Below are 18664 nucleotides of genomic sequence, written 5' to 3' on the forward strand. Positions count from 1 at the left end.
CCTCCGCTCTGCGTATGGATGCTGCTCCCACTCCCAGCCCCTGTTTCCTCCTCGCCCGTTCCCACCCATGCCTCCCACTGTTTACGGTTCACTCAACCGTATGATTTCCACGCACAGGGGGCTCCACCCCGTAGTCCCAACCCTTCCAACGGCAGTTTTTCTCTTATCTCAGCCCTCCCCTCCTCTTACCTCCTGTCCCAGTCCCTTGCAGCGGGCATCCTAGTTCGCGGGCACCGAGCAGATCAACAAACAGGGGAGATGCATTGTGAGTGCTGCTCGTGCTCGAGGGGTGTGCCATCTATGACTGAGCACAAGCAGACAGGCTGCAGTTCAACGCTTTCATGGGGTTCAAGCGGCAAAAGTGACACGAATACACCTGTGCTGTGCCTAACAACACACTGGGACCTGATGAGTGGCCCCAAGGGCCGCAATTTTATTTTGCCTATGGTCAACTTTGCTTAACTCTGCAATGAGACTCTTGGCTTCCATGTTCGTGTGCATCAGTCTAAGTGATTGGGCTGGGGGGGGGGGGGGGGGGAGGGTTACAGAGGAAATGAGGCGGGGTGCAGTCGATAGAACTGGCTATGGGATCATGAGGAGGTTCAGCCATGGGTCACTGTCGAAACTGTATGGGAGCAACGCCCTAGGCCCGTATACTCCAGCTTACATGAGAGCCAAGCGGAAGTACAAGGAAGCAAAATCCAGCCAGGCATTTTACTACTACTACTAGGGTACTACTGCAAGGAAGCAAAATCGCATCCATGACTTGTCTCCCGCGCTAAGTTCTCCGGCAGCTGGTAACTTTGCCATTGCGAGTTTGCAGTGCTGAGGTTACATTATTGTTGCATAGGACGAGCTGTTCCAACTGTCGTTTCGCCGATTTGCTGTGCAGGTGTGCGACTGCACACGTAGCGTCCCAGGGCTGGATGTCCACGTCTGGGACATCTGACCGCGGGCTCACGTGGCTGGGATTATTGGGCCGATACGGCTTGTCATTGAGGAAGCGCGAGACACGCGCCGGCTACCAACACCCATGACGCTGCGATGTGTGCAGTCCGACACCTCGGTGCATTCTGTGATGGCAGAAAGGGTGGGCTGCAGCCACCGTACGCCCTGGTCCTCCAACAGATGTATACCACTCAGAGCTTCCAATGGACCTAGACGACCATCGTCGCGCGACAACCTCTCGCTGGAACCATCTGCCGAGGGGTCTTTCACAAGCGCGTCTGACGACGGCCCACACCCCATGGCTGGCGAGAGTGCACTTCAAAATGCCTGGGGTGCAGCTTACGAGAGACTCGCGCCCCTCGACCACCCCACCAGGCCAAATCTCCGGTAGACACGAGTACCCTGGCCCAAAGCCCTGGCGTAGGAGATTGGAACCAATCTGGATACCGTTTCGCTGGCCGGGAACGGTGTCTGATTGCCTGTAGGGATGCGGATAGTGGTCGAAAGTTGAGCTGAAGTAGAGGCCAGAGGTAGGTAAGAGCAGGGGCTTTCGGAACAGTTACTGCAGGCCCTGCCCCCTTAACGTTCGCCTCTCGGGTGTCCTCCTTCTTTGATCGCCGGCCTTGTTGTCTTGGATTCTCACCCGCTCTTCTCCCAGGCGACCACCATCGGTACCAGCTCTCAGTGACGGTTGTCCTGGGTGAAACACCCTTCGGCCCTTCAGGTAGGTACGTGTTCACACCCCTCACAGGTGGGCCTCGGTTGTGCCGTGAACACCAAACAGGCAAGCACTGCGGATCTGAGGGCTCACAATCACGCGACAGCGGACCACACCCAGCTGGCTGGAAACTTCCTGCGCACTGTGTGACCTGCGCGACCCGTGGATAAGCATGCCCGAGCTGGGATCGGGACACAGACAAGGCCTGACTGGTGAAGGGAGGCGAACTAGCATTGGACTCAACCACACAAGTGTACGCACGAGGCTCGGCGCCGTGGACCGTACCGGACACCGGTACTAGAGATCATCGACATCGGTCGGCCAATGTTACATCTCGCGCGCGCATGGCATAAACATTATTATAGGAGATATTATATCCCGGCCTTCAGGAGTACAGAGTACTCGAGTCTCGACAGTCGACTACTCGTACGTCGTACATACTGATGTTCGTATATTGTACTCTCAGTACGTACTGTGTACTAGTGGGTAGCATACGTGTAGCTCAGTGCAGATACAATGTATCTACGAGTACCTCTGCGGATACTTGCATCAGGAGTTTATATAGCTCCTCCTCCAGATGCTTCTCAGTTCTCCCTGCATGACTGGACACATATTGTACTCGTACAGACATCGAGGCCAGTGTGCGTACACAATACACATGCACATGTACACACATGTGTGTACCTTTAGATTCAATGTTGTGTACACACTATCTGAAGGGGTAGGTACCTACCCTCTCTATCAGCTATCTACATGCTAGCTGATATTATAAAGAGAGTTAAAATAATTGACAATGAGCGGTATATTCTAGTAAGAGATAATTGGTAAGCCGTAAAGGTCGTAATAAGGCCGCTCTTTATCGCTACTTGGCGGGGAGTTGAACCGCTTACGAGTTCTGTACAGTGTACTCACTGTCCTGGTTGCAACAGCACCCGCCCGGCCCACCGAGAACTGGGTCCGTGGTGCATATCATTTCGGCATGCTGCCCCTGATCCGGTGTCGAATGGCTATAGTAATACCACTACTACTATTGCTCCTATACTAGAGTACTACTGCTCCTGTAACCAACCTCTCACTCTAGTACTACAGCTACTAGTGAGGTATGATAGCGAGGGCAAGGATAGCGAGGACATCTCCAGCTAGCGCTACTAATCAGGTATGATACTGGTGCCTGTCAGCCAGCCGATGCTGTTCTGTGGTGAGTTGCCCGGAAAACCCCGGCGTCCGCAAACACTAGAACCCGAGGACATATCGGCCGGCCGCATTTCGGAGCGCCCGGAGAAATCCCGGACGCACGAGAGCACAGGAAATCAGGGATTAAAAAGTGGTCATTCAGTGTCCGGACAGCCCAAGGCCGTTCTGCGTACGCTCAGGGCTCCGCGGGGGATGCCGCGGGGGCCGGGGTCTACAGGGTCTCCACCGCCGCCGCCGCTGGCAGGCCGCACCTTCTACACCTTCACCCTCACGTTCTCCTTGAGCTTCAAAAACGTAGGCAACGCGGGATCCATCCAGCACCGCCCACCGCCGGCGACACTTAGCACATGCGGAGATTAATGAAACGCGGAAGAGGCATCGCACGGCGCTCAGGTGAACCTATATCGCTACTCGCACCCCGGCAGTACCTACCGCACGCCGTTCGGGCCCGTACACGAGACGTACGTACACCTGGATATACTAGTACTGGGGGTGCTGCACGTGCGCGCCGCACGTGCGCCTCTGGACCTACGTATTCACTCCCGCGTTTCCCCCTATAATCCCTGAAAATCACATCCGTCCAGAATTTCATGTACGTTCCTCCATTGGAATTCTTCACCCCTTCCAGCGAGTACATACATCACATCTCACTCCCTACAATTATGCATCCAGGGTGCTACGACATTTACCTCCCAGAAGGATCAATGACGTGGCAGCGAACGAACCCTGGCCGTGGTTCTGTGGCAGCTCCTGACACTAGCTAGTACTAGAGATCACTGGCTATCAACATTTTTGAAACTACAAGTACTAGTAGCTAGTAGAGTCCAATTAACCAGCCGGCCGGATCCGCACGATCCATTTTTGGCTTAGTTGTACGCTCAACTACTAGGAGGGTAGAGCTCTACCCTACTATATAAATATATATATATATATATATATATATATATATATATATATACTCGAATTACATTCCGTGATTTTATCGTGATATTCCTATAACTCCGTGATTTTCCCCCGAGGAAATGTAGTTCGATCGGAAAAAGTCTCGAGTTTCATCACGAATAGTCGTCGAAATCACGCACTCGGGTTGTCGCCCTCGTGCATGATTTCGACGACTATTCGTGATAAATGTCTCGAATCTTTTTCCTCCCTCGTATTATATATACGTTCGCGAGCTCGCTCCATACTAGTGTCTAGTACTAATACTTACATATATCTTTAGACTCTTTAGAGTGTAAAATAATATATACATGTATAATACATTATGATCTGTGTGTGCCGCGAACCTAGCGAAGGGGGCTTTTTTCACCCCCAGGAGAACGTGGGTCGAAAAACCCATGCCCCACTCTTTCGAGCCAAGATTCGAGTCTCGAAGACCAGACGCCGCTTAGCGGAGACTCATGGCCTAATTGGGGGTAGGCACCCAATCACGACAGGACCCCACTGAGTCAAGGGCTGCCGATCAAGGGTAGTGTAGGAGTTCAACCCACTAAAAAGACCCGTTTATGTCGTGTCCCGGCGCTTACGAAGGAAGGTAATTAACCCTACCCGTGAGGGCGTCGGCCCGTACTTCGAGAAAGAGAATGAGATGGAGCTAGTCCCTTCTGACGTAATACAACCAATAAATAAGGAAAGGGGACACATTAAAAAAATTCGCATCCAGATTCCAGACGTACTACCAGGATTCTGTCCTTTGTGTACTTCTGGCGGTCGCCAGGCATTTTACTACTACTACTACCAGGATTCTTAGTACTACGCGTAGCGCTGACCGCGGTATACGCGCACTATACGCAGCGGCGCGTACCACCCGGGCATAATTGTACTTTGTACGCTTGTTCCGTGCGGAATTTGTACGGCCGTACCTCCCTTCATGGCCAGTGCGCGCAGCTGGCGTAATCATGGATCGAGGGCGTACACTGTACAGTGCCTCCCGATCGTACGAGCATCGCAGGAACGTATTTGAATATGTCTACTACCAGGGCTACTATAGCTACTACTATCCCTACGTATACATACTATCCCTACCGCCCAGGCCACTAGCTCAGGAGGAATTCCTCCTGTCACTCTAGCTAGGGGCAAGCCGCGGAGCGTTTTTGTGTACATCCCTTGATGTACTGTACTCAACTTTTTTTTAACACTATCTCTACTATCCCTTTCATAATAAATTATTGCTATTATTTTTATTTATTATGATGACCAAATACATAAGAATAATAATACATCATAGTAATAAGGCGGGTGTGCGAAAGTTACCTGGTTTAGGTCCCCCCCTCCCCCCCCACTCGGATTGGGGCGCCCCCCAACAATTACAGCGCGACCGACCGATGTACAGTGTTGAGTACTGGGACCTCCAGACTGGCAACTCCAGATGGAGTGTGTACTAAATGCATAGGACTGAACTGTTGCCAGAACATCATGAATGGTTACACGGCGGAACAAGCCGTGCCATCAGGCATAGGCTATGACAATTGCAAAGGCACAAGGCTGTGCGCCTGGATCCCCTAACCCTCCCCTACCAACCCCCCGGACACATCTTCTGGTGCATACTGCATAAATCAAGGTCTTCGGTACAGACTACGGTCCGAAACTTGGTATTCTAAGGTCCGAGCCGGCCTCTAGGTGCATGTTTGGTGTGCCGGCCAAATATCGACGGCAGGATACATATCAATGTCAACCGTGGCCGTGGGACATGTATATTGTGTAAAATACTGGGGATGAGGGGAGAAAACTAGGGGAGCAAGTACCCAGTGTGAGAAAATTGCCCCCCCCCCCCCCCCCCGGCCCCCTCCGGATTCTGAGGAAAATTGCGACCCAAACCAGGTAACTTCGCACACCCGCGCCTAATAAGAACCCCAAAACCACTTCCAACACGAAACTTGAAGAAACATGAGGATATATTGGCGCGCGCCGCGCGGGCAACTGAAGTCGATAACTTACGTCCTACCCTCTAGGTAGGTACCTACTGCCGCCAATACATACTTGTACAAGTGCCGTACCCGGCCTACGCGAGCTATATATCGCTTAATTCCAGATTAACTAGTACTAGCTAGTACTACAGTAGTACATATTCATACGACTTGGGCTGATGCCATCGTGCCCAATCTCGAAGACAATTCGTATGAATCCCGAGTCTGATGTCGAATTGTCGATCGAACCGCACCCTATCGAGTAGGAGATACAAATTCACGAACACGTAAGACTTACGAATATACCGAAACTAACGCGGGCCGCAACTCGTGCACCTGCACCAGCGCTACTCGTACGAGTATCTCCGTTTGGGGGTCCTTTTGGTACAGCACTTTTTTGGTACAGATCGCAACTTCTTTGAGAGCATCCGGACCGATACTGCATGGATTTGACCGCTTCAAAGCCCAATCGATGGCACCGACATAGCCCCGTTAGGCGTAGTTTTCTCAAACACTTCCGACTACGTTTTGGTTTTGCATGGCAAGATCTAAACGTCGGGGGTCAGCAGCAGTTTCGGGGCCAAGAAACACGTCCCACATGAAAATGGGCAAATACAGCGTTAACTACCGCGGTACCAAAACTACGAGAGTACAGCGGTAAGTACTAAAAGTACTAGTGTTAACTACTGTGCTGTACCAAAAATGCTCGGACATGAATCATGATCATTTGAACGTGACATGTAGCATGCAACGTACTGCTAAAGTACGAGTATCGCGGTACTGTACCAAAACGACCCCCAAACGGAGATACACGTGCGTGATATGCCTCTAGCTCACCTGCTGGATCGGCTGCTGGCTACGGCCTACGTAGGGTAGGGTACGAACTACGAACACAGCACGCGGCGCAGAATTTGTGGGCCCGCGCGCGGGCCTGCGTGTGTGCCGAGCCCAAATGCCATGAGTCTGATAATATGGTCTGCAGTTGGGTCACACCTCTCTGATCATGAAAGCTCGTCGCTGACATGTGCACAGACCTTCGAAGCTGTGGGGAAGCTTGAGGCGTAAAAGGTTGGCCTAACCCGGCCTGCCTTTACACGGCTGAGCGCGACCGGCCACATTAGCTTTACGTTCCCCAATTGGAGCACGATCCGTCAGGCACCCGCTCCTGCCGCCGCCGGCGATCGCTTTCCGCTGCGGTTGTACTCATTCAGCTGCATAAGCCTGGACCTGGGATTTGGGGACGTGGGTATCATCGTTTCATTCCCAGTCATTCAAACAGGGGACTTGTAACCTAGCAAGTCCGCTCGCGACGTTCTTCAAACCGTGCCCCTCCTGGCTAAGCTTCGGCCTTCCCTCTTGTGCTGAGCTTTACACTACCCCTCCATCTTGTGCTAAGCTGAATCACACTACCACGCTGAATGTGTAGTCTAGCCGGGGCTCACACACAGTGTTTGTCTTGAGCCATATCGAGCTGCAGATGAAATGGGATATGCAGATCTGGCGAATGATGCATGCTGTCACTATGTCATGGATTGTGCCATTCTCTGTCCTGCGGTGTTGCTGCAGTGAGAGGCTGCGGTGAGAAGCTTGTCTGGCACTGAAGCTCAACCCAGACGCACCTCCGTGGCCTGCATATAACTGCGCATACCCAGGCGGCAAACCAGTGGTCGAATCCCTGCCTCACATTTGAATGCTAACTGGCAACTGCATGTTTTCACAGTCAGTGACACCTTTGTCGTACCTTGTACCAAGCTGCCACACACTGCTGCATCACGGCACATGGGGACCAGCAGACTTTGACTGTGGCCTTTGCTACACAACATCTGGTCGAGTTTCATCTCCCAGAGCAGTCTGCTGAATGGCTGGTCCTGCAGTCGCAGAGAGTCTGAAAGAGGAAATGGCCGCTGCATGCACTCCTTTGGGAAAGCGGCAGGTTACGGATCCTACCTCCAGCTCTCGAAAACTGAAAACCAGCAGGCCATTGCCCCTCAGTGTGGAAAGGCTCCCAGCTACATCATCCGCAGAGGGATCACCGAGACCCCTTTCTGACTTTCTATCCTACCTCATTCCGAAGCTGTTAGCCGAGAGACGAGAGCTCGACGCTGCGCGTGAGGGGGGGAAGAAAGACGACAATATCACTCGCCGGGGTCTCATTCGGTTTGGGAAGTGCACTCTGACTGATGGGCAATGGGCCTCAGTCATTGCCGTGGCGTCGAGAGAGCATCCCCGCCTGGTCGCAGTTGCGTCCACAGAGAGGAAAAGCAACAGCACTGGCAAGCGGCGGGTCCTGCGACCTGTGAAGAGGAAGTGTGTGCTGTCTGTGACCAACAAGGACGAGGAGCTCACGCTCCTTGGCCTCCTGTATGGAGACAGCCTCCTTCCTGTCATCCAGGTGCTACAAGCCCAGCATGGATGGGGGCGCAATGCAGAGCTTATCATCTTGGCCATTGTTCTGACGCTCCACTGGGACCGGGCCGTGCCGGGAATTGAAGTATCCCTCGCCGAGGCTATGAATTGCTTCCAACGAAAGGAGAATCAGGGGCTGGTACCAACTCACGATTTTCAGATGAAAAATGAAGGCCGCTCCTGGCCACCAGCATTCCCGCTCCATGAGGTGCACAACATCACATGTGCTGCGAGGGTGGGGATCAGGCAAGAAGCTGTGGCCGCGCAAGGTGCGAAATGGGCATCAGCAGCTGTGAAATGTACAGAGCTGCAGTTTGGCAAATGCCTTGCCACATATCTAGATTAAGGTTTCTTTGGCTCTCATGCAATGTGCTAGCTGGGAATGTGATGTGCTTATAGGTTATGTGATCTGATCTGTATGTGCTGCATGTTGATGACTATGCAGGGGCGTTGGTGCCTGACCCTACCGAGGTGAAGGAGGACCTCTCAGACCTGACACGTCACTGTGACGCACCGTTCCTCGAGCAAGATGCTGAAGCTCCATCACGACAGGCACCGACCTTTGGCAATGACCGCTGCTTCCACCGCTTGGAGTCCATGCACTGCAAGGATGGCGGTCATACCAAGGATGGCAGTTGTCCCACAGGACGTGATCCAGTCTTCTTGAAACCTCTGCTTGCCAGAGGCCCCCCTTCTTCCCAGCACCCCCAGAGATATCATCATGGATGCCCCATCTTCGCAAGCAAGCCTTCAGATGAGACCACAACCAAATCCCAGGAGGAGCTTGCTGATGGCGTGTTTGGCGTTGGAGCCTGCATGGATCTCTGCTACCAGGAAAACTCCGCACACTTTCATCCTAAAACACGCCAAGGCGTTCATCTTGGATTTCACACCGCGTCCGCCCCCATTGCTTTGGGTTCTCCTGACAACAGCTGGTATGAGTATTGTCCACTCATGCCGTACATGGACACCTGGGGCGATGATCCTCTGTGGTCACCGGGCATACTTGACTGGGTGTGCGACCCGGACATGCAGAATTTCGCTAGATTCATGAACACAGATCGAACCTATAGATAGAACCTCGTGGTGGAGTCGAATATTCAATATACAGAACAGTGCAGGCACAGAAAACCGGGGGTGCCTGCTCAGTTCTAGCTGGTAGCTAGGGGCACAATATTTACGCCGGAAAAAAAAAACGTGTCATTATTCTTATACTTTGTAACGCAATTGGCCAGTTCATATTTGTTTCAACATTGGTACTGCTGTAACATCACTACTATCCTATACATGTGCTCTCGGCCACAGGAATTCTCGGCCACAGTTGTCGCAAGCATAATTCCACTACCAGCACGCATGTTAGTGGTGCAACACAACCACAGGGCGTGCAGAATGTGGAGGAGAGGCAGAATCACAGGGCCATGCACTACCAGAGGAATGGCAGCTCCTTCAAGAATGCCAAGAGTTGCCGTTCCACAGTGACTCAGGGCCCTGACATGGACAGCCATATCCGGCGGTCCTCTCAACACAGAGATCATTCCAAAACTGCCGACCTCGGGCAGACATGAAATGCACACCAATGGCTGCAACTTGCATCACACGGTAGCTTGGCATCTTGGCGGCAGCTCACCAAGCAGAACATGGCTTACTACAGTCTTGAGTCAGAAGATGGGTCATCCTGTAAGTCAACATCAGTTCCCGACCATGACAAAAAGTGTGTGTGTGTATGTGCGTGAGTGTGCCGTGGAGCACAGATCAACCTCCCTCTCCCCCCCCCCCCCCCCGGGAAAAAGTGAGCACAGTCCAAACATGCCAAAAGGCGGCTGAGACGGCCAAACTGCCCATGATATGTGCACCTTCAGCACCACCGTCCGCACCGCACAGGAGCCTAGCCAGCATTGGTGTGCTGGAAAAAGGAAATAATTGAAATAATTTTGCGTAGGACTGCAGCAGCTGCTGAACTCAGTTCCATGTCTATAGAAGGGCTGCATCTGCCGCAGCCACACATTTTGTCTATTGGATGTAAGCTTCTGTGTTGTATGTACAGCACATATCGTAACTATCATACATTATTCGCGGATTTATGTCTATTCCAGGGGCAGAGTTTGTAGTACAGATCACTCTGCACCCCTCGTGCGCGCTATACGATATGGTATTCCATGTAAACAACTGCCGGCGAAGTGGCCGTTGCGGGAAAACAAGAGCAGTATCGGGGATGAGCGGCCGCTTGCCCTTGCTGCGCAGAGCCCGGAAGAATCACTCCTAGAGACAACGGCAGCTTATATGCGGACAGCACCTTGGCGGGTGTCTGCCTTACGCGCTCTGCAGGTCCAAAGGGCTGAGAATCACATCATCAACAAAATCGATCGTGGTTGCGCGGCCTTCGGGGAGCGGAACAAGCTGAGGTGAAGTAGAGTCGTCGCAAGCGCCAGCAGAAGTCTCCAGGGGAGGCGCTGCACACTTGGCAACGGTGGCGTCTCTGTCATGCTTGACGCTATGTTCGAGCTTTGCTGGGGAGTAGACCTCAGGCTGGCTGCAGATGAGGGAGTCCTGCGAGCCAAGGAACTCCATCTTCGGAGAGCCTGGGCAGTGCCAAATGGGAGAGCCCCCTGGGTAATCTTCATTCTTGAGTGCCCATGAGCCATGGTCTTCATCACACATGGCATCCGGGTCGCACTTCTTGACCCGGTCCCAGGGGCCCATATCCGGCTGGTCGTATGCCTCCATCTTCAGGCGCATGATAATGTCGTTTGAGGGCGGGGCAGGCTTTGCTTCCGCATCATCCTTCACCAATGCCAGCGAGGGGTCCAGATGAAACACAGGTTTCAATTCGAGATGGCCCTTCAATTGAAGAAGCTTTGTGTCGGGCTGTGACACAATCTCCTCCTGGGTCAAGTGCTCAAGCTCCATGTCGCAGGGGTCCTCAATATCGTCATCTTCAAAGTCGTCTGGCTCGAAGTCAGCGAGCCTCTTCCTGGCGAAACCTGCAAATATAGACAGACAGATCGTGCGGTTGAGAAAGCAAAGCAGAGGACGGGCCGCAATCACCCAGGCAGTAGGACACAGCACAGAGGACTTCAGGACTCAGGGCATGCTTCAGAAACAGGCACTGACCGCATGCGTTCTTCGGAGCCTTGCCACAATCCACAGACTGGTACTTCCGGCCGGGAATCTCAGGTGGGAATGGGTACAGAGGATCAACCATGGCCAAGAACTCAGCAGTTGGCTGGATTGATTGGTTCCCCACCCGCTCGAAGTACTTCGTGACATCTGCTGCAGTGACTGGATTCTTCTCGCGCTGCCAGTAGATAGTGAGAACCTCTGCCATGACTTCGTTGTCTTTGCGCTTGCGGGCCCACTTGCGTGTCCGCAGCATATCCTCGACGAATTTCTCCAGGTCCCTCCCAAAGAGCAAACCGAACAGAATCCGTGACTGTTCTGCCTTTAGGGTGTTAACTAGGTCTGGTCTCTTCACTTTTCTGGGTTTGGGTGTTGTTTTCTTCCTTGCAGTACCAGTTGGTTTGTGCCGTTTCCTCTCCGAGTTCCAGACACTGGCCAGTGATGGGCAGGCTTCCACAAGCCTATTCATAACCTCTAAGTGCTGCTCTGCATCCAGGGTGCACAGGCCGATTCTGCACAGTTTGCGACGAAGTGGAAATGGCTTCTCCCTGACCTTGGTGTCGGCATTCTTGTGAGAAGCCAGTTGGCGTGCTTTTGGCTTTCTGCCAGCCATGCTTGCCTGAATATGCGCAGCGTACTTCGGCAGCGGTCTGGACGGCTGGATAAGAGCGCAGCTTATCCACGCCTGAAGCAACTCTAGGTACGGCGAGGCTGCTGCTGGGCGAGAAATGAAACTAGTCGACGCGGAAGTGGGGTTGATTGCAGGCACTGCGCGCTCTGTGCACACTGAACAGAGAAAATGCGCTGAGCTTCTTTCCGTCTCTCCGTCAGCTCTCTCTCTCTTCTCATCGGTCATGTGATCGATTGAATTACATACGTTGACATGTGATTACGGTATTCGTACGAGTACGAGTACGATTCCTACATATTAAACATGGCCGATTTTTTTTTCATAATATTATTATTGTTGCTCGATCGAGCTCCGGCCATCGATCGATCGTGACCACATGCATACGAACGTCAAACGCCCATGGTGAATGTAGCGATACTTTAACGTATTTTACGTGCAGTAAATGCATTTTTTGTGGCTATAAACAAACGTACGCGCACGCGTGCTTGTACGTATACTCTATGGCGGAGACATACGAGCACGAATTGACGTTTGTACGATTGCATATACTGGCGACTGCCTACGCGTACGTTTCGAAGTCGGTACTCTATAACTACGTACCCCAAGCGTATCTACGCCAACCACGCGCTACTGTACGTATTGTAGCAGGAGGAACCCTGACTGTAGTACCTAGAACGTTCTACACGATCGCCTAGTACAGTACTAGTACTTGTACAGTACCCTCTCTAGAGAAGCCGCCGGCCAACCGCATATATATTCATTTGACCATATACCAACCTCTCACCTGCCGACCCTACCTGTGGGCCCTACACATAGCGAGCGATATTATGTGGGCTGTGGGCTGTGGCCTGGCGCCTGAGTGTGGGAGCCGCTGGACCAGCTGATACTGTGTAACCCTACTAGGTACAGGCTGGCTGCTTGATCGCTCTAGTTGAGGTTTTTCCCACACTGTATTTCGAGTTTTCATCGGAATGAGGAGCTGAAAAGAGGCCCCGGAAAAACTTCCCGAGCTTTAAATCGTGAGCTTGTCAGCTTTTCATTCTGGGGTCTGAGCAAAAAGTTGTGTTTTCGTCATATACATACAAAACTGTCATCTTTTAATCGAGTATTTAACAAATTTTGTTCAATAATGATCACAAAATCAATAAAGATCATACTAAGACTACTACGAGTACTCGTACGGTACCGTCATCGGATTAATGATTGATCCGAACAGGGGGGCCCGCTAGGTTTTCAGCTGTTAACAGTGGGAAAATAGGGTTATCAGGGGTTTGAATTTTCTCTCGTGGGTTTTGAACCATTTGAGGTCTAACCTAGCTGGGAAGATAGCCATGAAGGTCCTTGCCATTTTTCATGGAATCCCTTCTCAAGAAAAGTCCCTAGGGTATTATTAGGGCCGGATTAGGGTTTTTAGGGTTTTGAAAATAGACCCTATCTCGAGAAGGGATTCCATGAAAGATTTAAAGCTTGAAAAATCATGCAGGTTGGTGAAAAAATCATGCAATTTGGACAAAAATTGACGAGAGACTTTGCTGATCTGTCCAACTAGGCCCATCATGCAGCCAGCCTGTACCTACCTCTAGAAACTCCAAATTCTCGAATGCTCTGGAGGTGGGGGCCGTCGGGCGTCAAGAATTATCAGCTGGCCAAATTGTGCCCCATGGCCGGCATGGCAGCTATAGACTCTCTCTAGCTAGAGCCACAACCGCAAGTAACGGTTCGCATCGATCAATGGTGAACTTCTGCTGCACGCTGGACACGGCGACGGACAGGTTGAGGGCGTTGCAACATAACGCGACACCACGAGGGAAGAATTCAGATCCTCGGGATGAAAACGAAACGCGTAGAAACGGTGGCCTGCATCCTGCTGCTATCGCTGTCGGCGAACGATTGCTTTGCCGCACGGCCTGACTGGCAGCTGCTAGCAAATCCATCAGCCCATCTGCCCAACGGCACTGCACAAGGTCCACAACCGATCGCCACCGACGAAGCACAGGAGGCCCATTCAGTGTCGAAGGACCAAATTTCGAAACAAATTTCAGCGCAGAGTGGCGATGATGACAACAGCAGCGACCGGGATGATGACAGCAGCGACGGGTGTAACAGTGTCCGACGAATTGAGTGTACGCGCTTCGGTGTGCGCGACGGCGTCGTCCGGTGGAACAAAAAGGTGAGGGCCCTGCCGGTGGCACAAGACTCAGTGGGAATTTGAAACACTTTCGTGTCTCGAAGTAAATCGGCTTCCATATCAGCACTATGCGCAGTTGGCGATGGAACACACCCGACGAAAGTTCTGCGGGGATGGTGAACGGCTATCACGCAAACCTGCTGCAACCACTTGCTGCATCCTTCGACATGCGAAGGCTGAAGCGCTGGCCAAGGCGGGAGATGCCTTAACTTGACGCGTTTTGAATACCGGATCCCGTTGTACGACGGAGCAGCATACAGGGTCGATGAAGCGGCCCGGGTTCGATCGCCGACCACAAATGTTCTCACTGCTTCGTAGCCGTGACGCTCCGCCCCAACACGCGCGTCGTGGTCTGTGCACTGTAGACCGACGCTAACTAACGCTGAAAAGACCTCTCCATCGCACCGTTGCACCATTCGTTCAGGCCAAGTACTGGGACGCTCTCTTCAAGCCCTCCAGCGCCAGCCACCACGCCTCCCAGCTCGTTCTCCGCTATCCTCCCGGCAAAACTGACGGCAAGTGGGAGCTGAACGCGGCCTGGTTCAGTGGCTCGGAAGGTCGCGGAACTGTTGCGATCGCCTACTCTCGCTTGGAGCGATGGAGGAACAAATGGAGCGATCCGGTTGAGGTGTCGGTGGAGTCAGGACGATCCGCGCAAAACCCTGTTTGGCTTTATCTCAAAGAAAGTGACACACTGCATCTCATGCACACCAGTCAAAAGGGGAGGGATCAGGGCACGTCGCGCGTGATGCAGCTGACTTCACTGGACGGTGGCCGCACGTGGAGCAAGCCGAAGACTATAATTGAGCACAGTGGAACTTTCCTACGAAATCATCCAATCCAGGCCCTCGACGGAAGCTGGCTGCTGCCTGTCTATCACACTCCTAAGGGTCTTTTTGACCACAAGAGCCAGTATTCGGAAGTGCAGCGATCCACTGACGAGGGCAAATCATGGGAGCCACTGGCTATGATGGCCCCGCCTCCCATGGCGCTTGTGCAGCCATCCATTGTCCGCCTTGCCAACAACTTCCTGCTGTCCTTCTTCAGAGACCGCCGCGATGGTAACATCTGGAGGACCCTGTCCAAGGATGATGGCCGCAGCTGGAGTCACCCATCCCGGACGATTCTTCCCAACCCAAACAAGGCGGTCCAGGCGATGATGCTGCAAAGTGGAGCAATCGCCATCCTCTTCGACAATCAGCGAGGGGCAAAGCAACCGGACCACAGGAAGCTCAGCCCCATGACCATCGCTCTCTCGTATGATGCTGGTACAACGTTTCCCTATGCGAAAGACCTGGAGGACGACTATGATGTCCTGCTGGAGTACGCCTACCCCTCAATGGTTCAGGAGCCAAAGGGAGATATTCACCTCAGGTATGATTCCCTACAAGATGTTTTGCATCTCTCAGAGGGCGTTGAGTTTCAAGGACAGCCGAATTCGCTTGATGATGGCTGGCGACCTGAGAGAGTCGTTGCTGGGGACAGAGGCAGAATCAGAACGCTAATGTTTCGTACCGCCAGGCCAAGTCTTGCTGTTACCGACACTGAGTCCACTTGCTGCTACTGTGTGTGTGTGTGTGGCAACCGGCTGTTACAGCTACACATTCAGTTCTGGGGGCAAGACCCGGACAGGCATCCGCTATATTCGCATCACTGAGGACTGGATCAAGCAACCCTGGGACTGGAAGTACGATGAGAAATTCACGATCGGTGAGTATCAGCCACCAGACAATCCGGTCGTTCCAACCAACTCTGCTGGCAAGTGGAAAGGTGCCTGGAAGAAACAGGCTGCGAAAAAGTGGTCTGGGGCTGGCAAAGGCGGACAAGGCAAGGGGGCTGCTTCAGGCGCAGGTCCCCAGAGTTGGACAGCCAAGCCGACTTGGCAAGCATGGTGGAAAAGCAGTGCTCCGCAGAGACAGAAATCATGGGCGCAGAACACGGCCAGTGCTGCACAGCATGGAACATGGGCCGGCAAAGCTTCACAGGTTTCTAAGCCAGTCCAAAAGCCGCAGTGGAAAGCTGACAAGCCCCAGTGGCAGAAGTCTGTCAAGAGCAGCCCTGCAAAGCCGTGGCTATCCCAGCAGCCGACAATTGCGGCGGGGAGTCAGCAAGCAGCCAAGCAGAAGAGCCAGGCGTGGAAGGGCTCCTGGACGAGTAGCGCCCCTAGTCAGTCCAAACAGTGGGCGAAATCTGCGACTGCTCAGAAGCCACAGACTGCCACCAGCCAACCTCAGTGGCAGGGAGTCACTAAGAGCAAGCCGGCTGTTAAGCAAATGACGGCCTGGCAGCCACCAGCGACCAAGAGCTGGCAGGCAGCACAGCCCCCAAGCCGGTCCGGGGATGCCGGCGACACAAAAGGGTGGGCCTCCTCCACCGGCAACTCCCCCACGCAGCCAAAACAGTGGGCCAAGTCACCGGCTGTTCAAAAGCCGCAGGCAGCGGCATCAAAAGCTCAGTGGCAGGGATCGAACCGAAGCCGTCCTGCGAGGCCATGGTCGGCCCAGAAACCATCACCTCGGACAGGCGAGCATGCAGCAAAGCCTTACGGCCAGGCATGGAAAACAACTGATACTGGAAAGTGGGGAGGCGACCCAAGCAACACCAAGCAGGCAACTAAGTGGGCACAATCGCCTCGCAAACAGCCACAACCCAAAGCCGGACAGTGGAAGAGCCCACCAGCAGGACGCAGTACCCCTGCAGGTGGTCTACAGCAGAAGCAACCCGGCAGCCACACGAGGAGCGGTACCTGGAAGCCCGGTGCACCAACGCAGGCAACATGGACCAAGCCGTCAGCTGGGAGCCCTCAATACACAGGCGAATCGCCGAAGAACACAGTGTCGCCACCAACTCTGCCCTCATGGAACACAGCTAAAAGGGCCTCCAACACTGTCCCGCCCAGTGGCCACGACACGGAAGGCTCCGCACGCCTTGAGCCGCAGCAAAGCACAGCCGTGGTTGGAACAGCATCAGCGGCTGCCAGCAACGATGATCACAGATCATCATCCTTTGCCAGCGGCATGCCCATGTGGGTCGTGGTGGTCGCTTCTGCTGCCACAGTCGTCACTGTTGCGCTCGCTGTGACTGCTGGTTTTGTGTGGCGCCACCATCAGCAGCGGCAAGCCAGGGAATGCGCTCAGACTGTATAGATGATCTGACGTCACACGCATGTCAGCATTCATTGATCCATGAAGCAGGTCCGGCCTGCAACAGCCGGAGAAACCTCCCGTGCATAACGTGTGTCCATCACTGGCCCTGGCAGCAATGGACGTCGCAGCGGGTGTACATATGAGTTTGTGTGATGATCGATGCGCTACATTCACTGGGCAAGAGTCTCACAAGTGACACTTGTATCCACATGCATGCCACCATTCTTCAAACCTCATTGAGCCTATATTTGTTGCGGAGGAAGCGGCAGATAGAATGGCACGTGTCACCTTGTAAACAATAATGATATCCCATGTTTGAAGATGAATGAATGCTATATTCCATTTTAAAGATCAACAGCAACTCGCACTGTATGATAAAGGCTGGCACCAACCCTGCATGGGGCATGAGGTGTGTCTTGCCACGGCGGCCATTGCACGCACAGATGGCGCAGAATCCGCCTGAGCCCCTTAGGGGGGTTTGGCTCAACAAGGACGAGGGCTGTATGCAGTGCTTAGTGGGCCAGGCTGCAGCAATCGCCACGCTAGCGCTGTCGCTAGCGCTGTCCAGGTTCAACAGCAGGCCGACCCTTCTGCCCCCTGGCAATGGCATGTAATGTCCTTCCGTCACCAGCCTGGAAGTCACTGCTGTGCGAAGTGCGGGAGCCCCTGCCTCTTGTCGGCGACGCACACTTGGCCACGGTACGCCGCGTTGCTGATCTGCCAAGCATAGGCCAATTCAAGACCCACCAGACCACAGCAGCCACAGCTTGGGGGGCTCAGCCGCGAAGCCCCTTGCTCCTGGCTTGTGGTGCGAGAGGCAAGGTACTGGACCCCTCCCCGCGTCATACTCCTGAAGGACGTGATCGCGTGGAGGAAGTTCTGTGGAGCGATGCTCACCTCGCTGGACGTTTTCCGTTACCCACCGCCCATTCGGATACACTGTGTCTGTCTCCCTGAGCGAGCCCCCCTGCTCTTGGACTGAGTCAGGGCCGGGAAATTGTCAGCTCAGGGGTCGCGGAGGATGTCAGACAATCGATTTGCAAACTATACACATGCACTGGGCACCACAGCCAGTGGAGAGAGAGAGAGAGAGAGAGAGAGAGAGAGAGATTATCCGTACACACAAGGGATCATGTAGTAGACCTCACCGCGGCTGGGGGTGACCCTGCAGGGCATGAAGTGCCCTCTGTCATGTGACCGAAGCCATGGTATGTACATCCCTCCGGCCTTGCCACTGTGACAGGTTCGCCCTCTCTATCTGCCTGCCTCCCTGTGTGTCTCTATGTCTCTCTGTCCGTCGGTCTGTCCCGGCCCCCTCGCTCCCTTTCGACCGGTCAATCACACTGCAGCTCTGAACCACCTGGAAGCATACTAAAACTTGCGGTTTGTCGCATTCGAATAAATGAAATG

General features: G+C 53.4%; 2 protein-coding genes across 4 annotated transcripts; one reads left to right on the plus strand and one right to left on the minus strand.

Moving 5' to 3' along the window:
* The first annotated feature begins 6721 nt into the window (after positions 1 to 6721).
* On the plus strand, positions 6722 to 9442 carry LOC142357638 (uncharacterized). 3 transcript variants are annotated; one of them, XM_075409188.1, is made up of 3 exons: positions 6722 to 6834; positions 7333 to 8441; positions 8618 to 9442. In XM_075409188.1, the coding sequence occupies exons 2-3, from the start codon at positions 7625 to 7627 to the stop codon at positions 9247 to 9249; spliced, it is 1449 nt and encodes a 482-aa protein (XP_075265303.1). In that variant the 5' UTR covers positions 6722 to 6834; positions 7333 to 7624; the 3' UTR covers positions 9250 to 9442. The 3 variants fall into 3 exon arrangements, with proteins under 3 accessions (XP_075265303.1, XP_075265301.1, XP_075265302.1); XM_075409187.1 differs by having other exon boundaries at positions 6761 to 6834; positions 7228 to 8441; XM_075409186.1 differs by having other exon boundaries at positions 6731 to 8441.
* Positions 9443 to 10175: 733 nt separating this feature from the next.
* On the minus strand, positions 10176 to 11780 carry LOC142357639 (uncharacterized). The gene is made up of 2 exons (XM_075409189.1): positions 11284 to 11780; positions 10176 to 11153 (listed from the first exon to the last, which is right to left on the minus strand). Exons 1-2 carry the CDS (start codon positions 11756 to 11758, stop codon positions 10483 to 10485), a joined length of 1146 nt encoding a protein of 381 aa, XP_075265304.1. The 5' UTR covers positions 11759 to 11780; the 3' UTR covers positions 10176 to 10482.
* Positions 11781 to 18664: the final 6884 nt, after the last annotated feature.

The sequence above is a fragment of the Convolutriloba macropyga genome, unplaced genomic scaffold (genome assembly GCF_964194025.1).
Source record: "Convolutriloba macropyga unplaced genomic scaffold, txConMacr16.3 SCAFFOLD_2561, whole genome shotgun sequence".
NCBI lineage: Eukaryota > Metazoa > Xenacoelomorpha > Acoela > Convolutidae > Convolutriloba > Convolutriloba macropyga.